The 13,414-nt window shown below is 41.6% G+C and overlaps 1 protein-coding gene across 4 annotated transcripts in view; it reads left to right on the top strand.

Moving 5' to 3' along the window:
* Positions 1-3,863: 3,863 nt before the first annotated feature.
* The window catches only part of SRBD1 (S1 RNA binding domain 1), a 126,623-nt gene continuing 117,072 nt past the window's right edge, over positions 3,864-13,414 (top strand). The window contains exons 1-6 of one of the 4 annotated variants that reach the window (XM_042051702.1): positions 3,864-3,984; positions 5,180-5,281; positions 9,038-9,134; positions 10,422-10,498; positions 10,926-11,091; positions 11,706-12,056. In XM_042051702.1, the coding sequence (XP_041907636.1) occupies positions 10,422-10,498; positions 10,926-11,091; positions 11,706-12,056 (594 nt within the window). In that variant the 5' untranslated portion in view covers positions 3,864-3,984; positions 5,180-5,281; positions 9,038-9,134. Of the gene's footprint in view, positions 4,032-5,179; positions 5,282-9,037; positions 9,135-10,421; positions 10,499-10,925; positions 11,092-11,705; positions 12,057-13,414 lie in introns of all 4 variants that reach the window. The other 3 variants (XM_042051703.1, XM_042051704.1, XM_042051705.1) reach the window with 3 other exon arrangements.

Here is a 13,414-nt window from a genome sequence, read left to right as displayed (position 1 = left end):
TGTCTGGAAGATGTAGAGTCATGCTAATATGGCACCATGCCCAAAATAACATACCCTGCCTCTCAGCAGTGCTCATTAGCTCAGGTTCATGTAGTTATCTTGCTTCTGGACTGGGGCCTTCCGGTGTCTGACAAGCTAAGTGCACTGGCAGAGTTCTCCTGCCTCTCTGGCCTCCTCTGTGTACATATACCTTTATGTCATTACACGTTGTCACTTTTTGTTGAGAAATGGACTGTTAAAAATCACTGACTCTCTTCTCCCAGTCGCACTCCTAAGGAAACTTTTGTCAGTCTGCCAAGATGATAAAAACACATGAGGATCTCATGGTTCAGCTCACACCACCACCAAAGCAGCAGTAATGGCTGCAGAAGAAGCTAACTAACAAGCTGGCAAAGCACTGAGGTAGGAAACAGAAGTATGGATTACATTCTGTATGAAACCTGAGTACAGACCGTATGACCCTCAGCATGTTACTGCAACATAGCCAAGAACCAGACTGCACTCTCATACTATAAGTAATCCAGCATCTGCCCCAATGGCAAAATTTTGGGAACATTGTGAATGTCTGGATTTCCTCCAGTTATCAAGGAGGAGAGAGTAAGACCCAGCAGATTGCCCCACTGGTTCATCTCCCTTCCTGACATTTCAGGCAGCATCAATTTTCCAAATCCCAGAAAAAGAGAAAAAGATGCTGAGTTTCTTCCCACTGTCCACTGATAGGACCCATAATCCATCACCCTACATTAAAATGACATGTTTGACTGGTTTTATATTGAACTGTGGCTACTGTGGAAAAGACACAGGTTTCAATCCTCACTGGATATATATAGGTATAATATAGGATATGGGACAACTCAATTTAACTTTTACCTATCTATCAGATGTAGAAAATTGCACTCAGTAATACAAGAATGCTGCTGAGAATGCAACTTGAAGGACTCAGTGGGGAAAGAGACAATCCAGGTTGCTCATCAGATTTTAATTCTGCCTCCTTGTGGTTATTTCACTATGCTGGTCTCACAATTTTCCATGGGATGTCTCCATTCATCAGTAAATATTTGCACAAAGGGCAGTATAAAGATTACACAAGGAGCTCTAAGAATGGCTTTTTGCTTGGTTTTGCAGCATATATAATACTCTTTAAACACAGCTTTAAAAAAACATATCAAGCACACATATTTGTAAAATAACATTTATACTAATAAATGGATGAGAGGTTTTACCACAGCTATACCTCGAGTGTCTTTTGCAAGCATGTGCTTATTTTGTGCAGCTTGCAGAGCGCTAGGAAGCTGAAGCAACGTGAAGCTGCAGCTCTGTTAGCAGGGCCTGTTAGTTTTGAGGTTAGGTGCTGCACTAGCTATGGCTGCCCAGCTGCTGCCCAGCACAGAGCCTACATGGATTATTTCTTCTTGTAGACGAACTCATACACATACCTTTTGCTGAAGCTTTTCAAGCCGAGTTTGAGAAAACATTTTATTGAGGGCAATACTGGAATAGGCTGACACTTAAGTCCTTCTGAAACAAGAGGGGTAATCTGTGTTTAAACTTAGTCCTATGCTTTAATCTGCTTTTTTACTAGTTTGCTATCCTGAACAGAGATAAACATAAGCATGTGCTTTCCTGAGTGGAGCTCTGAAAACATTTACATGTAGCAGTTGAGACATTGATTTATTGGTGTCAAGTCTAGCCCTTATCAAAGAACAGTAACACAGAGAACAAGCCTTACCTCTAGGAAATGAGAAGCTATTTTACTTTGCAACTATATTGCATTGCATTAGAAAGTAAATGCTACACATGAGAGTGGAAAAGCTGTCGTATGATTCAACTAATTTTACTGAAAATTATCCAGATTAGGGAGTTTCAAATTTTATACATTTGAATTTACGTCTAGTTGGTTCTTTTGTGCTGCCTCAGAAATAATTGGGTAAATGTCTTTTTAAAGGCTTAGAGAAATGCCAGTCTTAATCTTTTGCAGCAGGGGTCACTATAAACAAACCTACAAAAACCTGCCAGAATACATATGCCAGAACAGACAGAAAACTTACTGATTATAGATAAGAAACGGTGTCACTGTAGGCGAGCATGAGAAAGGAACCCAAATATTTATATATAGGTAATTTCTTTTAAATCAGTTGTACAGGCTTAGCCTATCCTTACAAGAACAGTGACCTAATTTCAAACTATTAATAGAAGAGAAGTAAAGTTGACTGCATGATATGTACTTAGACATAGGAATTTTAATGCAGTGCATTAAAGGAATCAGATGACACAGGCAGTATTTTTATATTCTGAACAAAGTTGCACTCTAAGTATTACAAAATTTAATCAGACCAAGTCTTTAAATATGACTTTTAAGGTATTTATAGTCTCAATCTTTTGTCCTTACTTATATAGTGCACTGAGTTCCTAAATTTATTTAAAGGTTGTTTTGGCATAAGAGTAGAATCTGATCTGAAATATAAAGAATCAGAACCTTTCCTATTATAAATGACAATGTTTCATCTGAAAAACTGATGATCTAACATAATTTTATGTTTCCTAGTATTACACTAAACTACCCTTTGCTCAGCTCTTACGAGGGCTAAACTCCAAGTGAATCAGCTCTGAGCCTGCAAACACTTGCACACTCAATTACCTTTAAATATGTGAACAATCCTGTTGAGGGCTGTGAGTCAGATCCTCAACTTGTGTAAATCACAGGCCCTATTTAAATCAACAGAGCTGTGACAGTTTATATCAGCTGAAGATTTGGCACCAGAAATACAACCCCCATGCATAAAGACATGTATGTGCATAAGTCTCTCTCCAGGCCTCTGAAAGCCAAAGAAGTCAGGTAAACTCCATGGAAAGAGAGAGACTGCATTGAACATTATTGTGTTTAAACCCATTCCAGACTGATAAACACACATTTATTATAAAGTCAAGATGAAAAATTATGAATTATTTAAGTTTATAGCACCTTAGTTACATTTAAGATGTTGCTGTTCCAAGGCTGGAGGACAGCTGGCTCGCAGTTATGACCACAAGTTACAAATATTTATGATACAAAGCAGAAGACCTTTTAGGGTAATGGAAGCTCGAAAGGCGGCTGTAATGTAGCAGCGTGCTTGCTCCACGCTTCTGATGATGGCTGCAGAAGCTAGCACCCATTAAACTTTTGCACAAGATGTGATCTTCACAGGATCCTTGCTGAATGCTAACTTCGAAGATATGGATGAAAAAGGAATAGGTGTAGAGACTGCGGGGAAACATAACTTTAGATGGAATTTTAAGGCAGGCACCTAACAGCTGGATACTTTTTCCAGTACTAGAGGGGAAATGCTTGTAAGGAAAAACGATGCAAATTTTAGTGAGCATGGGTAAAGGAACACGAGCATCCTATGTATGCTGGGACCTACATGCTCCTATCCGCTCTGGGGGCTGAAAGGGCGTGTATTTATTTCTGCATCCTCTGTAGTCACCTTTGACGCAGTATCTCAGCTTCACACAAAGATGACTTCTGCTTCCCAAGACCCCTGTGAAAAAACCCTGCTTCTTAGCTAACACTTTTCCAATTCCCATCAACCCAGAAGCGAACCGGAACATTTCTGCATGGCCGCCCCTTGTCCTTGGTTTACGTGAAGGGCAGCTGATGCTCTCGCCCTGGGGGCAGCCTCTGGGCCGCTGGCCCGCAGCCCGCAACCCCTCACCCCCCACAGCTGCAGCCCGCCCTCCTGGGGCGGCGGGGGCGGCACCAGGGGCGGTACCAGGGGCGGTGCGAGGGGCGGCGGGGGCGATACCGGGGGCGGTGCCAGGGGCGGTACCGGGGGCGGTGCCAGGGGCGGTGCCGGGGCGGTGCCATCGCCTCACCGGCCCGGCCGCGCTTCCTGCGGCGCGGCGCGGCTGCCGCTTCCTGCTCCTCCCCGCGGCGCGTCGGGCGGGGGAGTCCGCCATGGCCGCGCTGGCGGCCCTTTCAAACGCGGCAGCCGGCGGCAGCAGCGGGTAACGACTGGGGGAGCCGCCCGCCCCTCGCCGGGACCGGGCTGGGGGTGAGGCGGGGCGGGCAGCGACGCCCTCCGTGCGCCCTCCGAGCCACGCCGCGGCGCCCGGCAAGCGAGGGGTTCGCTCTTGTCTCGGTTGTTCATAAGGAAACGAGCCTGTTCTTTCCCCGCCCCCATTCCTACCCCCTCTGGCCGGGGAGAGAGGTGCCCGACCCCTGCGGGGGGTGAGCGGGACCGCGGATGCGGGTGGGCACCCCCGGCTGGGCTGGGGCGGGACGGCTGGAAGGGGTAGGAAGGCGTCTGAGAGGTGGCTCATTCCCGTGGTTCTGCCAGGGAGCTGGTGTGCTTCCCTGGCGAGGAGGGTGATGTTTAGCTCGGTTAGCCCTTCCTCTTGAACGCTGTCAACATACCTGAAATAAACAGGGTGTCGCCAGGGAGAGAATAGTTCTTTGAAGTACATAAGGTGTATTTTCATCTCGGTCGCGTTTCTGGGCCGAAAAGCAGTGATTTGGGGTGGTAGTAAGTCACCAAGCAACAAACAATGCTTTGCTCTCAATTCCGCTTGTGCCTCCAAGCCTCCAAAATGAATGTTTTGGTGTGATAAACTCTGTTGTGGCTGTAGCCATGCAGAAGAAATGTGTGTCTTCCATATCACTTTGGGAGTGAAGACATCCCGTTTAATGAACCAGGATGGAAGTGTTACTGTGGGGCTGGTTTGGTGGACTGTAGAAAAGGAGTAACTGCACATGATGTAGCCATTTGTTGCTGCATCAGAAGCAGTAACCCCTGATTTTGAATAATGTCTGTCTTCATAGGTGGTTTGAGATAAACTGATTAAAGAAAATGCATGAAAAGCGTTTGTGTCCTCCCGTTCTTGGGCAGACCTCTTCTGATTCATTTACACGGTGCTGCATAACACAGGTTGTTCCTTTTTCTCAGAGGGACCACTAGTTATAGGAGCAGGCATGGGATAGAATGCGCTTTCTAGAGGCAGAAATGCTTTGCCTTTTTGATGGTACTTCTGTAAGTAAAAGCAGTAGGTGGTGTTCTTACTGCTTCTTACACCTTTTCCTCTCTGATTAGCTTTGAGGACTGTTTTGGTGTATGTGTGTACCTTGTATGTCTGTTTCTTTGTAGTTGTAATTTTCCAGTTAGTGCTGAAGTCTTCTAAATTGTGTCTGCAACTCCTTCCTCAGGCAAGCCTGACTGGCCTTGTGCAGTCCTTGGAAATCTGCACTAACTTCTCTGAACAAAAGTGTCTGGGAGTTCTCCAAGGTTTTAACCTCAAGAGGATTACAGTAAGTTGGATTTATATTTTGAAATACAACTCAGCTGACCTACCTCTCCAGGATAAAAACCTGGAGACAGAAAGATTTCCTTACAAGCCCCTCCCGTTGGTCTGCATAGTGTCTTTCCCCCTTGTTGCTGACTGTATGCTCACGTTTTGATTTTTTTTTCCTTAGAATGTTATTGTAGCATGCAGTGGAGGTATTTTAAAATGACAAGCAAAATCAGCCTGTTGAGAGCCTTAATATAATTATTGAAGTGGGCCATTCTGCTGCTACTAACAATGGTCCGAAATTCACTTGTCATGTGGGATTTGTATAGTGCTCTTTTTGTCCCGCCCCAGGTGCTTCAAGTTATAAATGCTGGTTTGGCTGGTATTGTTAGACTTAAGAAGAAGCTAAAATGCAAAATTCTGTTATTCTTGCTGGTTTATTTGTGATAGAAATGCAGAGGCTGTAGAGCAAAGTTTGAGGAGCTTCCTGCATAGAGGGATCCCCCTTTTGTAAGGAATGTGTTGCTTTGGATTAACTGGAAAAGAGGTTCAAAAGTTTCTGTCCGCTTTTCAGCTGGATAGGGCTTTTTGCAGTTACTGAAATGAAATTAATTTCCTAGTGTATTTGTGATGGTGGTGTGTTTTGGGTTGTTGGCTTGTTGGTTGGTTTTTTTGGTTTTTTTTTTAATCCTGTGCCTTCAGGTAGAAAAATCTATTAGAGTTATTTCTGAATCTGAAAATTGTTGCTCTATTGATGGAGTTTTAAAAGAGGTGTGTGCTAGTGCAGGGTTTTTTGGGGGGGGAGGTTGGGAGAATGGTGGTGGGGAGTGAGAATTTTTAAATCTAATTACTTTTAAACTGTTATTAAACTTCTCTTTCTGCAAGCAGTTGCTTATGCCAATGGGATTCACATAAGAAGAAATTTATTTTTAATGGGTTGTGCCTTTGCATGAATAGGGAGATTGAAGAGAACAGCAGTCTCCAAATGAGATTTGGATTGCTCCTTAATAAGGTCTTTAAAACCTCAATCTACTTATATTCTGTGTGCAGCCTAGACTTATTTGGGTAGAGAGACCAGAGAAATGATTTCTTCCTTGCTGTATGTTTTGTGCATACACATATTAAGATTCTCTGCAGTTAAGGGTGAGAGCTACTCAGCCAGTCTTTATTTCTGGCATGGCCTGACCCCAAACTACAGTAGCCTTATTTTAATGAGTAGCTGACAGGCAGGGAGAAGTGTACTATTTGCAGCCATCCAAACTGTGATGTGGAGCTCTCCATGGCATGCAGAGGATAGAAGTGGTGGTGGTGGTAACAAAGTAACTGGCAACAAAACTGATGCCAAACTATTTGGAGAGTGGACCTAGCAGATACATTTATCTACAATAACAGTGACTTAAATAGTTTCAGCTCTTCTTCTCTGGACAGCATAACAGCTCTGTGAATTTCTTGAATTTTTACCTGGGAAGTACTTTTGAAGAACCTGCTATAACTGCTGAGTTTTGTGGAGAAGCCAGGCTTTAATGGTGGCTTAGAGTGTTTCAAGCAATGATGCTTCACGCTGTCATTTGGGACATGGACAAACAGGCGAGTTTTGATTCCCTTGAACAGAGGATCAAGGGTCTAGTGTGAAGAAGGTTCAGCATTAGGGTTTCAGCCTATCTCACAGAAGCAGAAGATCATACATAGACAGATTTGAAGTGAAACAGCAGTCGGAAGCTTGAGTATGTGGGCAAGGCCAAAGTTTCCTGGGCCTGGCTCATGTTGCCTGCTATGGAAGTAAAATGTTGTTGAGATGAGTAAGAACTGTTTTTCTTAAAGAACAGCATTGTTGTAAATTAAAAGGTTGCTGACAGTGTATGTAAAATAAGAAAAAGTGTGTTAGCTGATGTTTACTGGCCAGAAGTTTACTGGCCTCAGATGTGAGAAGAGCTGCTAGAACAGAGCTTGTTGAAGTTCAATATGACAATTTGCAAGCTGGTGAAATCCTGAGCAGATTGGCTGGATAACTTGTGCACAGCTCTGGATACTGCATGTTTACTTCCTTCAGCTGATAAGGAAACACCAAGCACTGTAAACATCTGTTCAGCGAAACTGAACACAGTCATGGGAAGGGAAAATGACCTGACTGGTATAAATAGGTTACTCTTAATTTTTCAGCTTTGTAATTGGCTCTTCTAGAGCTATGCGATTGTTCTGGATCTGGAAGGGACTATCATTTCTTTCCTCAGGGTAGAAGAAACGAGCTGTCTTGGAGTATGGTTAACTGCAGCTGACAGAGAAGGATGAGTTAAAGGCAGTTTTCCCACTGAGGCCAGTCTTTCTGGAAAATATAGTAGGAGATAAGTGGCCGACTTCACACTGGCTTGATCCCAGCATGCTGTGGGAGGGTGAATAGCGGTGTTCCCAGTTCCCTCAACACTTGAGGCAGGAGATACGGGGGACTGTATCCCCACAAAAGCAGACCATGGAGCTGGCAGTAGCTTATTGAGTGCCTTGTCGTGCAGTCAGTGTTGTAGATGTCCCATGTGGAGCTTAACAGTGTTTGCCTGTTTCTTGAGTCTTCTGGCCTCACTTCAGGGACTGTCTCCAAGCTTTTTTTCTGTATTAGTTATCTGTCATCATCAGTGGCATTTAGACTTGTTTCTTTTTCATCCTCTTCCCTGCCTCCCCCTCCACAGTGAATCACAGAAGGGCTGTTTTTCTTAGTCATTAAATGTAGGTGTTTGCACACCCCAGCACAGGCCGCTCAGGAGGAAAATTTAGCAGACAGCTGTCTGGCAATTTGAAATTAAACAAGAAGTACTTTTGTGGGTTCTAATTAAAAAATTATTTTTTGTAAGCAAACAGTGTATATCTATAGTAGCTATAAGATTCTTCTACAGTTAGTTTCTTGTATTCACTATGAGAAGAGGAGCTGGTAATAATTTAGCCCCACCTCGCAGTGAAAATATGATTTTTTGGGGTTTTTTTCCTTTGTGATACCCCATGTTTGATATTATCTCACATGTGCTTTTTTTGTATTGGCTTTTATTTTCGGCTGTGTAACTCCCTTTTGGCTTCTGACCATGGCTTGGCTGTTCATGGAGAATTACTAAGGAGCTCATCTCCTATTCTTATGCAGATATGGAGAGTCAGATAGGTCACCAGTATTGGATGTCAGGAAGTACAATTAACTTCATAAAGCAAGCATTACTCTTGCCATAATCTTAATGTAACAACACAAATGTTGAGATATTTTGAGACCCTGCCTGTAGCCACTTGGGGTGGTAGGGGAAATACTAGCAGAAAGGACCTTCCAAATGAGGTTTTCCTTTTACCTGGGCTTCTGGGTAGGATCCAGAACTTTCATGGTATATGCTGAGTGTTCCAGACTGAGAGGGATGTTTACAGTGGTGTTACTCAGTAGGAGCAATGCTGACCTCAGGTGACAGACCATGTATATTGGTCTTTTCCTTCTTAGTTGCAGTGATTCAGTGGATACCTATAAAGAAGCTGGTTAGAGTGTTTAAAAACTGATCACTTGCCTGGAATACCCACCTAGTTGGATTAGCTGAAAAGAAGCATGAAGTGTCCCAGTGCCTGCAAAAGAGTGGATCAGGGATCCCTCTAGCTTGGATGTTGCCTAACTTTGGAAATCTTGGTGTTTAATATTTTTTGTATCTCCCATTCACACATTAAAGTAGGATATAAAAATGGAAACATAATTTTCATGCTTCTGAAGTAATGGGAATAAATAAGTAATCAGTTCAGCACTGTGATAACAACTGTTCAGGTATAAAGAGCAACGGAACACGGAGAAGCAGAGTGGCTGGATGAGCTTGGGAGTGTCTCAGAACTGACAGTGAAAAGGCATCTGGGAAGCTGATAAGGTGGGTAATATTTGTTGTGTTCTTTGGAGATTTGTGTTTTTCTGTGGTAGATGTGTGTTCCAGCCAGTCACATAATGGAATTTTAGTGAGTGGAACAGCATGGAAGTGCTGACCTGTTACTGACCAAGATGGTGGCTCCAAGAAGGTGCTTTGCAAATGAGGCAATGGTGCTTTTTGGTATGGGCCTCAGTAATGCTCTTTCCACTGCAGTGCTGAAAATTGTCCCCCAGTTTTGTGTTGCTTTACAAGGAAAACTTGCTGAAAGGCATTAATAACAGTTGTGTTCCAGCGCTTGAGCAGAGGTCAGAATGAAGTTGGATGAAAGGGTGTTTTGCCCTTGAGTTAAATGGCACTTTGGAAAATGCTTATCTGGTTTGTATTGTGCAAACATGGGACTTTAAGGTTCCTGTTGCAGTGGTAAGGCTGGATCAAATGTCAAGGTATAAAAATGTGAAGAATGATGATATTGTGCCAGATGTAGGTAAAATATGCTTCTGAATTTTGTACTAGTTGAAATAAATTACAGGACTTTTTTTTTTGCTTTTTAAGATTTTTAAATTTTGATTTTCTGGCAGGTAAAATTTTGAGGGTACCTAAATTTTTTTAACTAAAACTGCTAAATATGATTATTGAAATTCATAGGCCTGACCACTGCCAAAAATTCTGTAGCTGCTTAACTGAAATGCAGCTATTGTAGGTATGAATGTTGTATCAGGGGAAAGAGTGTGCCTTCCCTTTTTTCATTTGGTAATTGTTTTATGCGCTTTCTATATGCTAATGAGAAGCTCATTCAAAAGAATGGTTTCTTATTGTGCATACAAGCAACAGATAGTTTGTAAAGGAAAATTCTAGTTGAAAATGGAAAATTGTCTAGTCCTGTCCCATCAAAACCATATGTGAGCTCACTTTAGTAGATTTTAATTTGATTTGCTATGCTTTTTAAATGGCTGGAGGAAAGACTGGCATGCTATGTATGATACCAAGTAAAACATCTGAGAACCAGTACCCTTTTTGCTAGAACAGCTTTATGTGCAAGCCAACTAATTACCTTCATGTGAAGAGAAAAGTAGTTTGAGAGGTTATAGTGCTGGTTTGTTTGCTCAGTTGAAAAGATTTTTGAATGTGTGCTGCTGTGGCCTAAATTCTTGGATCCTGAGAAAACTAAACTTGCTCTAGAAGAAACTTTTGTGATTGCTGAAGACATTATGAGGGCATATTTGACAGTGAGCTAAAGAGAATACAGCTTCAACCAAATGTTATGTTTCTCTCTTCTTGCATCTGTTTCAGATGTCATCTCTGCCAAGGAGAGGGAAATCTGTAGCCAAAGCCCCTACATCAGAAGAGCTACCTTCATTTCTTAATTCGTAAGATCATTTTTTTCCTTAGGATTTTTTAAAGGTTTATGCTAAGTATGAGCACTTGCATAAGAACAACACTCAGTTTCTGAGAAGTTGATTAAAAAGCTTTCATGCACAAACCTTCAATTATGAAACACAAATTACTTATACTTCTGCCTGCTCCCAGTAAAGATGGGGTGAAAGTGAATTGTCAGTTGTCGAAACAGAATCAGATGTGTACACATCCCAGGAACTAGCTTCATAAAAGTTGGGAAATTGTTTAAGCCGTTAGTCCTGCAGCAGTGTGAAAGACCTGTATTTGTTGAGTCTCTCTACCTTTCTGTTAATTTTTCCTGTTCACTTTCTTTCACACCAAGAAACACTCAGACTATCTTGCTTATGTATTTTTTTTATTCTTCTCATAAGGAATATTATTGATTCATTTGTTTTTCAGGACCTCTGAATCAGAGGAGGAAGAGGAGGAATGGGAGCCAAAAAGCAAAATTGCCAGGAGACCTCGTTTGCCAAAGAAAACCGAGGCAAAAACTAAAAAAGCTGCTGCTCCACAGTCAACTGTAGCCAGGAAAATGGTGAAGAAGGTAGCAATAAAAGAGGAAATGGTGAGCATCTATAAGCAAGAGACATTTAATTACTGCTCTTGGGAAGCAACATAAACGGTTTTTCCAACTCTGGTTTAGTTGGTTGCCTGAGTCTGATCAGCTCATACAATTCCACTGTTCCTGTGAATATTCAGTATGTTGGATAAATGGGGCTTTGTTATGCATTAAGGTATCCATGATATAAAGATCCTCCTTGGAAATTTTGGCCAATGATAATGGGATGTGGTTTTCCCTGGAGATCTCTTCCAACAATGTAAATAAATAAATGCCTCTGTTCTTTCTGTAATATCTCTGGTTTTGATATTGCACCTTTGATGTCTTCTACCTTTTCACTGTCTGGGTACCACAAAAAAAAGGCAGCCTGTGCTTACATTTCCTTGCATAGCTGTTCAACCCAGTAAGGATTGCAGTTTTATTATTATATGTGTTTGTATTGTTTCTTCCATGCAAGATACATTTCAGGTTACTTGATTTCTGGCTTGGCATTTCGCTGCCAGAGACATTACTTGGGAAAATGATGTCTGGTAGTAAGTCTTTAATTTAGAGTTTAAATGAAATGCTGAACCACTTTGTAACAGTCAGTGCTTAATATGGTTTCAATGTCTTTTTGGCAGGATGTATCCTTGCCTATTGCACCTGTAGAAGATAATAAAATGCAGCTTCTAAAACCTAAGGAAGAAGATGCAGGCACTAAACCAAAATGTTTAAATCAAAAGCCAGAAGTGCCTAAAAAAAGGGAAATAAATTCATTCCAAGGAAAAAACCAAAACAGTTTAGTGAGTGATGAAAAACCCTCAACAAGTTTTCCTGTAGTGAAACAAGAGAAATGCGAGGAGGCGTTTGCATTTGATGAACCACCCTCTAAAAAGATTAAGTTGAATGCATGTCCTGAAGGAAAGCCAGTTAAAAATCTGGGAGGCAACAAAATAAAAGAAGAATTTGAAATGAACTGGGATATTGTACAGGTATGAGATCTTTTCCTTTTCTGGGGTACCAATGAAACTATTTCCTACATAATTAGCGCTTAGAATCTTAACATACAATTTCAGTCCTCAGAAGTTAAGTAGTCATTTAACATCTGCTTAGGTTGTCATAAGATGTGTATAAATAGAGATGGTAACTGTTAAAACTTCAGACTAGTACATCATTCTAATATCTGTGACTTTGGGTGTCCTTAGTACAAAGCTTACCTGTAACAGTCTGCGTGGTTCTCCTGTATCAGCACGTGGGGGGTTTTGTGGATGTACACAACTGAAACTCCTACAGGAAGGGGTGCTGAAAGATTTGGGATGTCCGTGTGCAGTTTTACAACTTAATATCTAGTCAGTGTTGATCATTTAGTTGTATAGACTCATTTGAGAATGTTCATCAATTTATGGATCTATCAGGAAGGAGATTCGCATTCCTCCCACAACAGTGACAACAAGGGAGATATCATCTTTGTTTTTGTAGGATTTTAACTTTGAAGCCATTCAGGTGGAGGCAGTTTTAGCATAGCTCTTGTGATGGAAGCCTGGATGTGATAGTGGAAGATTTTAATATGAATAGAATGGGAATAGATAGGACACATTGTGTTCGTCATCCTTAGTACTGTCCGGTAAAGAAAGCTGTAAAATTTTGTGAGTTTTCTCACATATTCCTGGAAATACATATGGAAAATTTGATCCTTGTGTGTGGTCTAAAATAAGTGAATATGATTGTGCAGGTGTTGTTGTATTCTTAGGCTTCACAATGAAACTTCTGCAAGGCTTTTGTATCAGCTGTCTATGGTAAGTAGTATAGCGAAGTGCAAACGAGTAGTGATGGTTATAAATGTTACTAAGATAAGCTGCTTGTATAGTGTGTCAGTGATTCCATATTGATACACTATAACTTCAGAAAGCTCAATTTGTACAAAATCATGTTTAATCTTGCGAGGCTTGGTTTGTCTTAAAACTGTCAGTAGTATCACTAGTTTCCTATTATTGGTTGGGTGGGATTTGGATCAGCTCTGGCTTTGTGGGTTTTATTTGTTTCGCTTAACCATGAGGTATGTCAGTGTTGGCTTAAAAAAAAAGTTCCAAGTTTTTCTGAGTTGATGTGTACAGTTTATGGTCTTTCTGTTTTGTTTTATACTTTTGGTTTGAATTTTTTTCTTCCTTGTCTTTTTTTTTCTTTTTCCCCCCATTTTTTACTGAGGTTACAAGTTTCTGGAAGCATTGGCTGCTGCATGTCTTGATGAAATACTGGGTGCAGTGGCTGGATGCACGAGAAGCCTGGCATCCTGTCTTAGGGAGGACAGTAGTCTCTGCTGGCCAGTGTAATGTTCTGGGAGTGCTTTTGA

Source organism: Corvus kubaryi, unplaced genomic scaffold (genome assembly GCF_017639235.1).
Source record: "Corvus kubaryi isolate FWS band 111438036 unplaced genomic scaffold, C.kubaryi_AGA036_p1.0 76, whole genome shotgun sequence".
Taxonomy (NCBI): domain Eukaryota; kingdom Metazoa; phylum Chordata; class Aves; order Passeriformes; family Corvidae; genus Corvus; species Corvus kubaryi.
The sequence above is the reverse complement of the archived record's forward strand: the minus strand, read 5'-3'. Positions and strand labels throughout refer to the sequence as shown.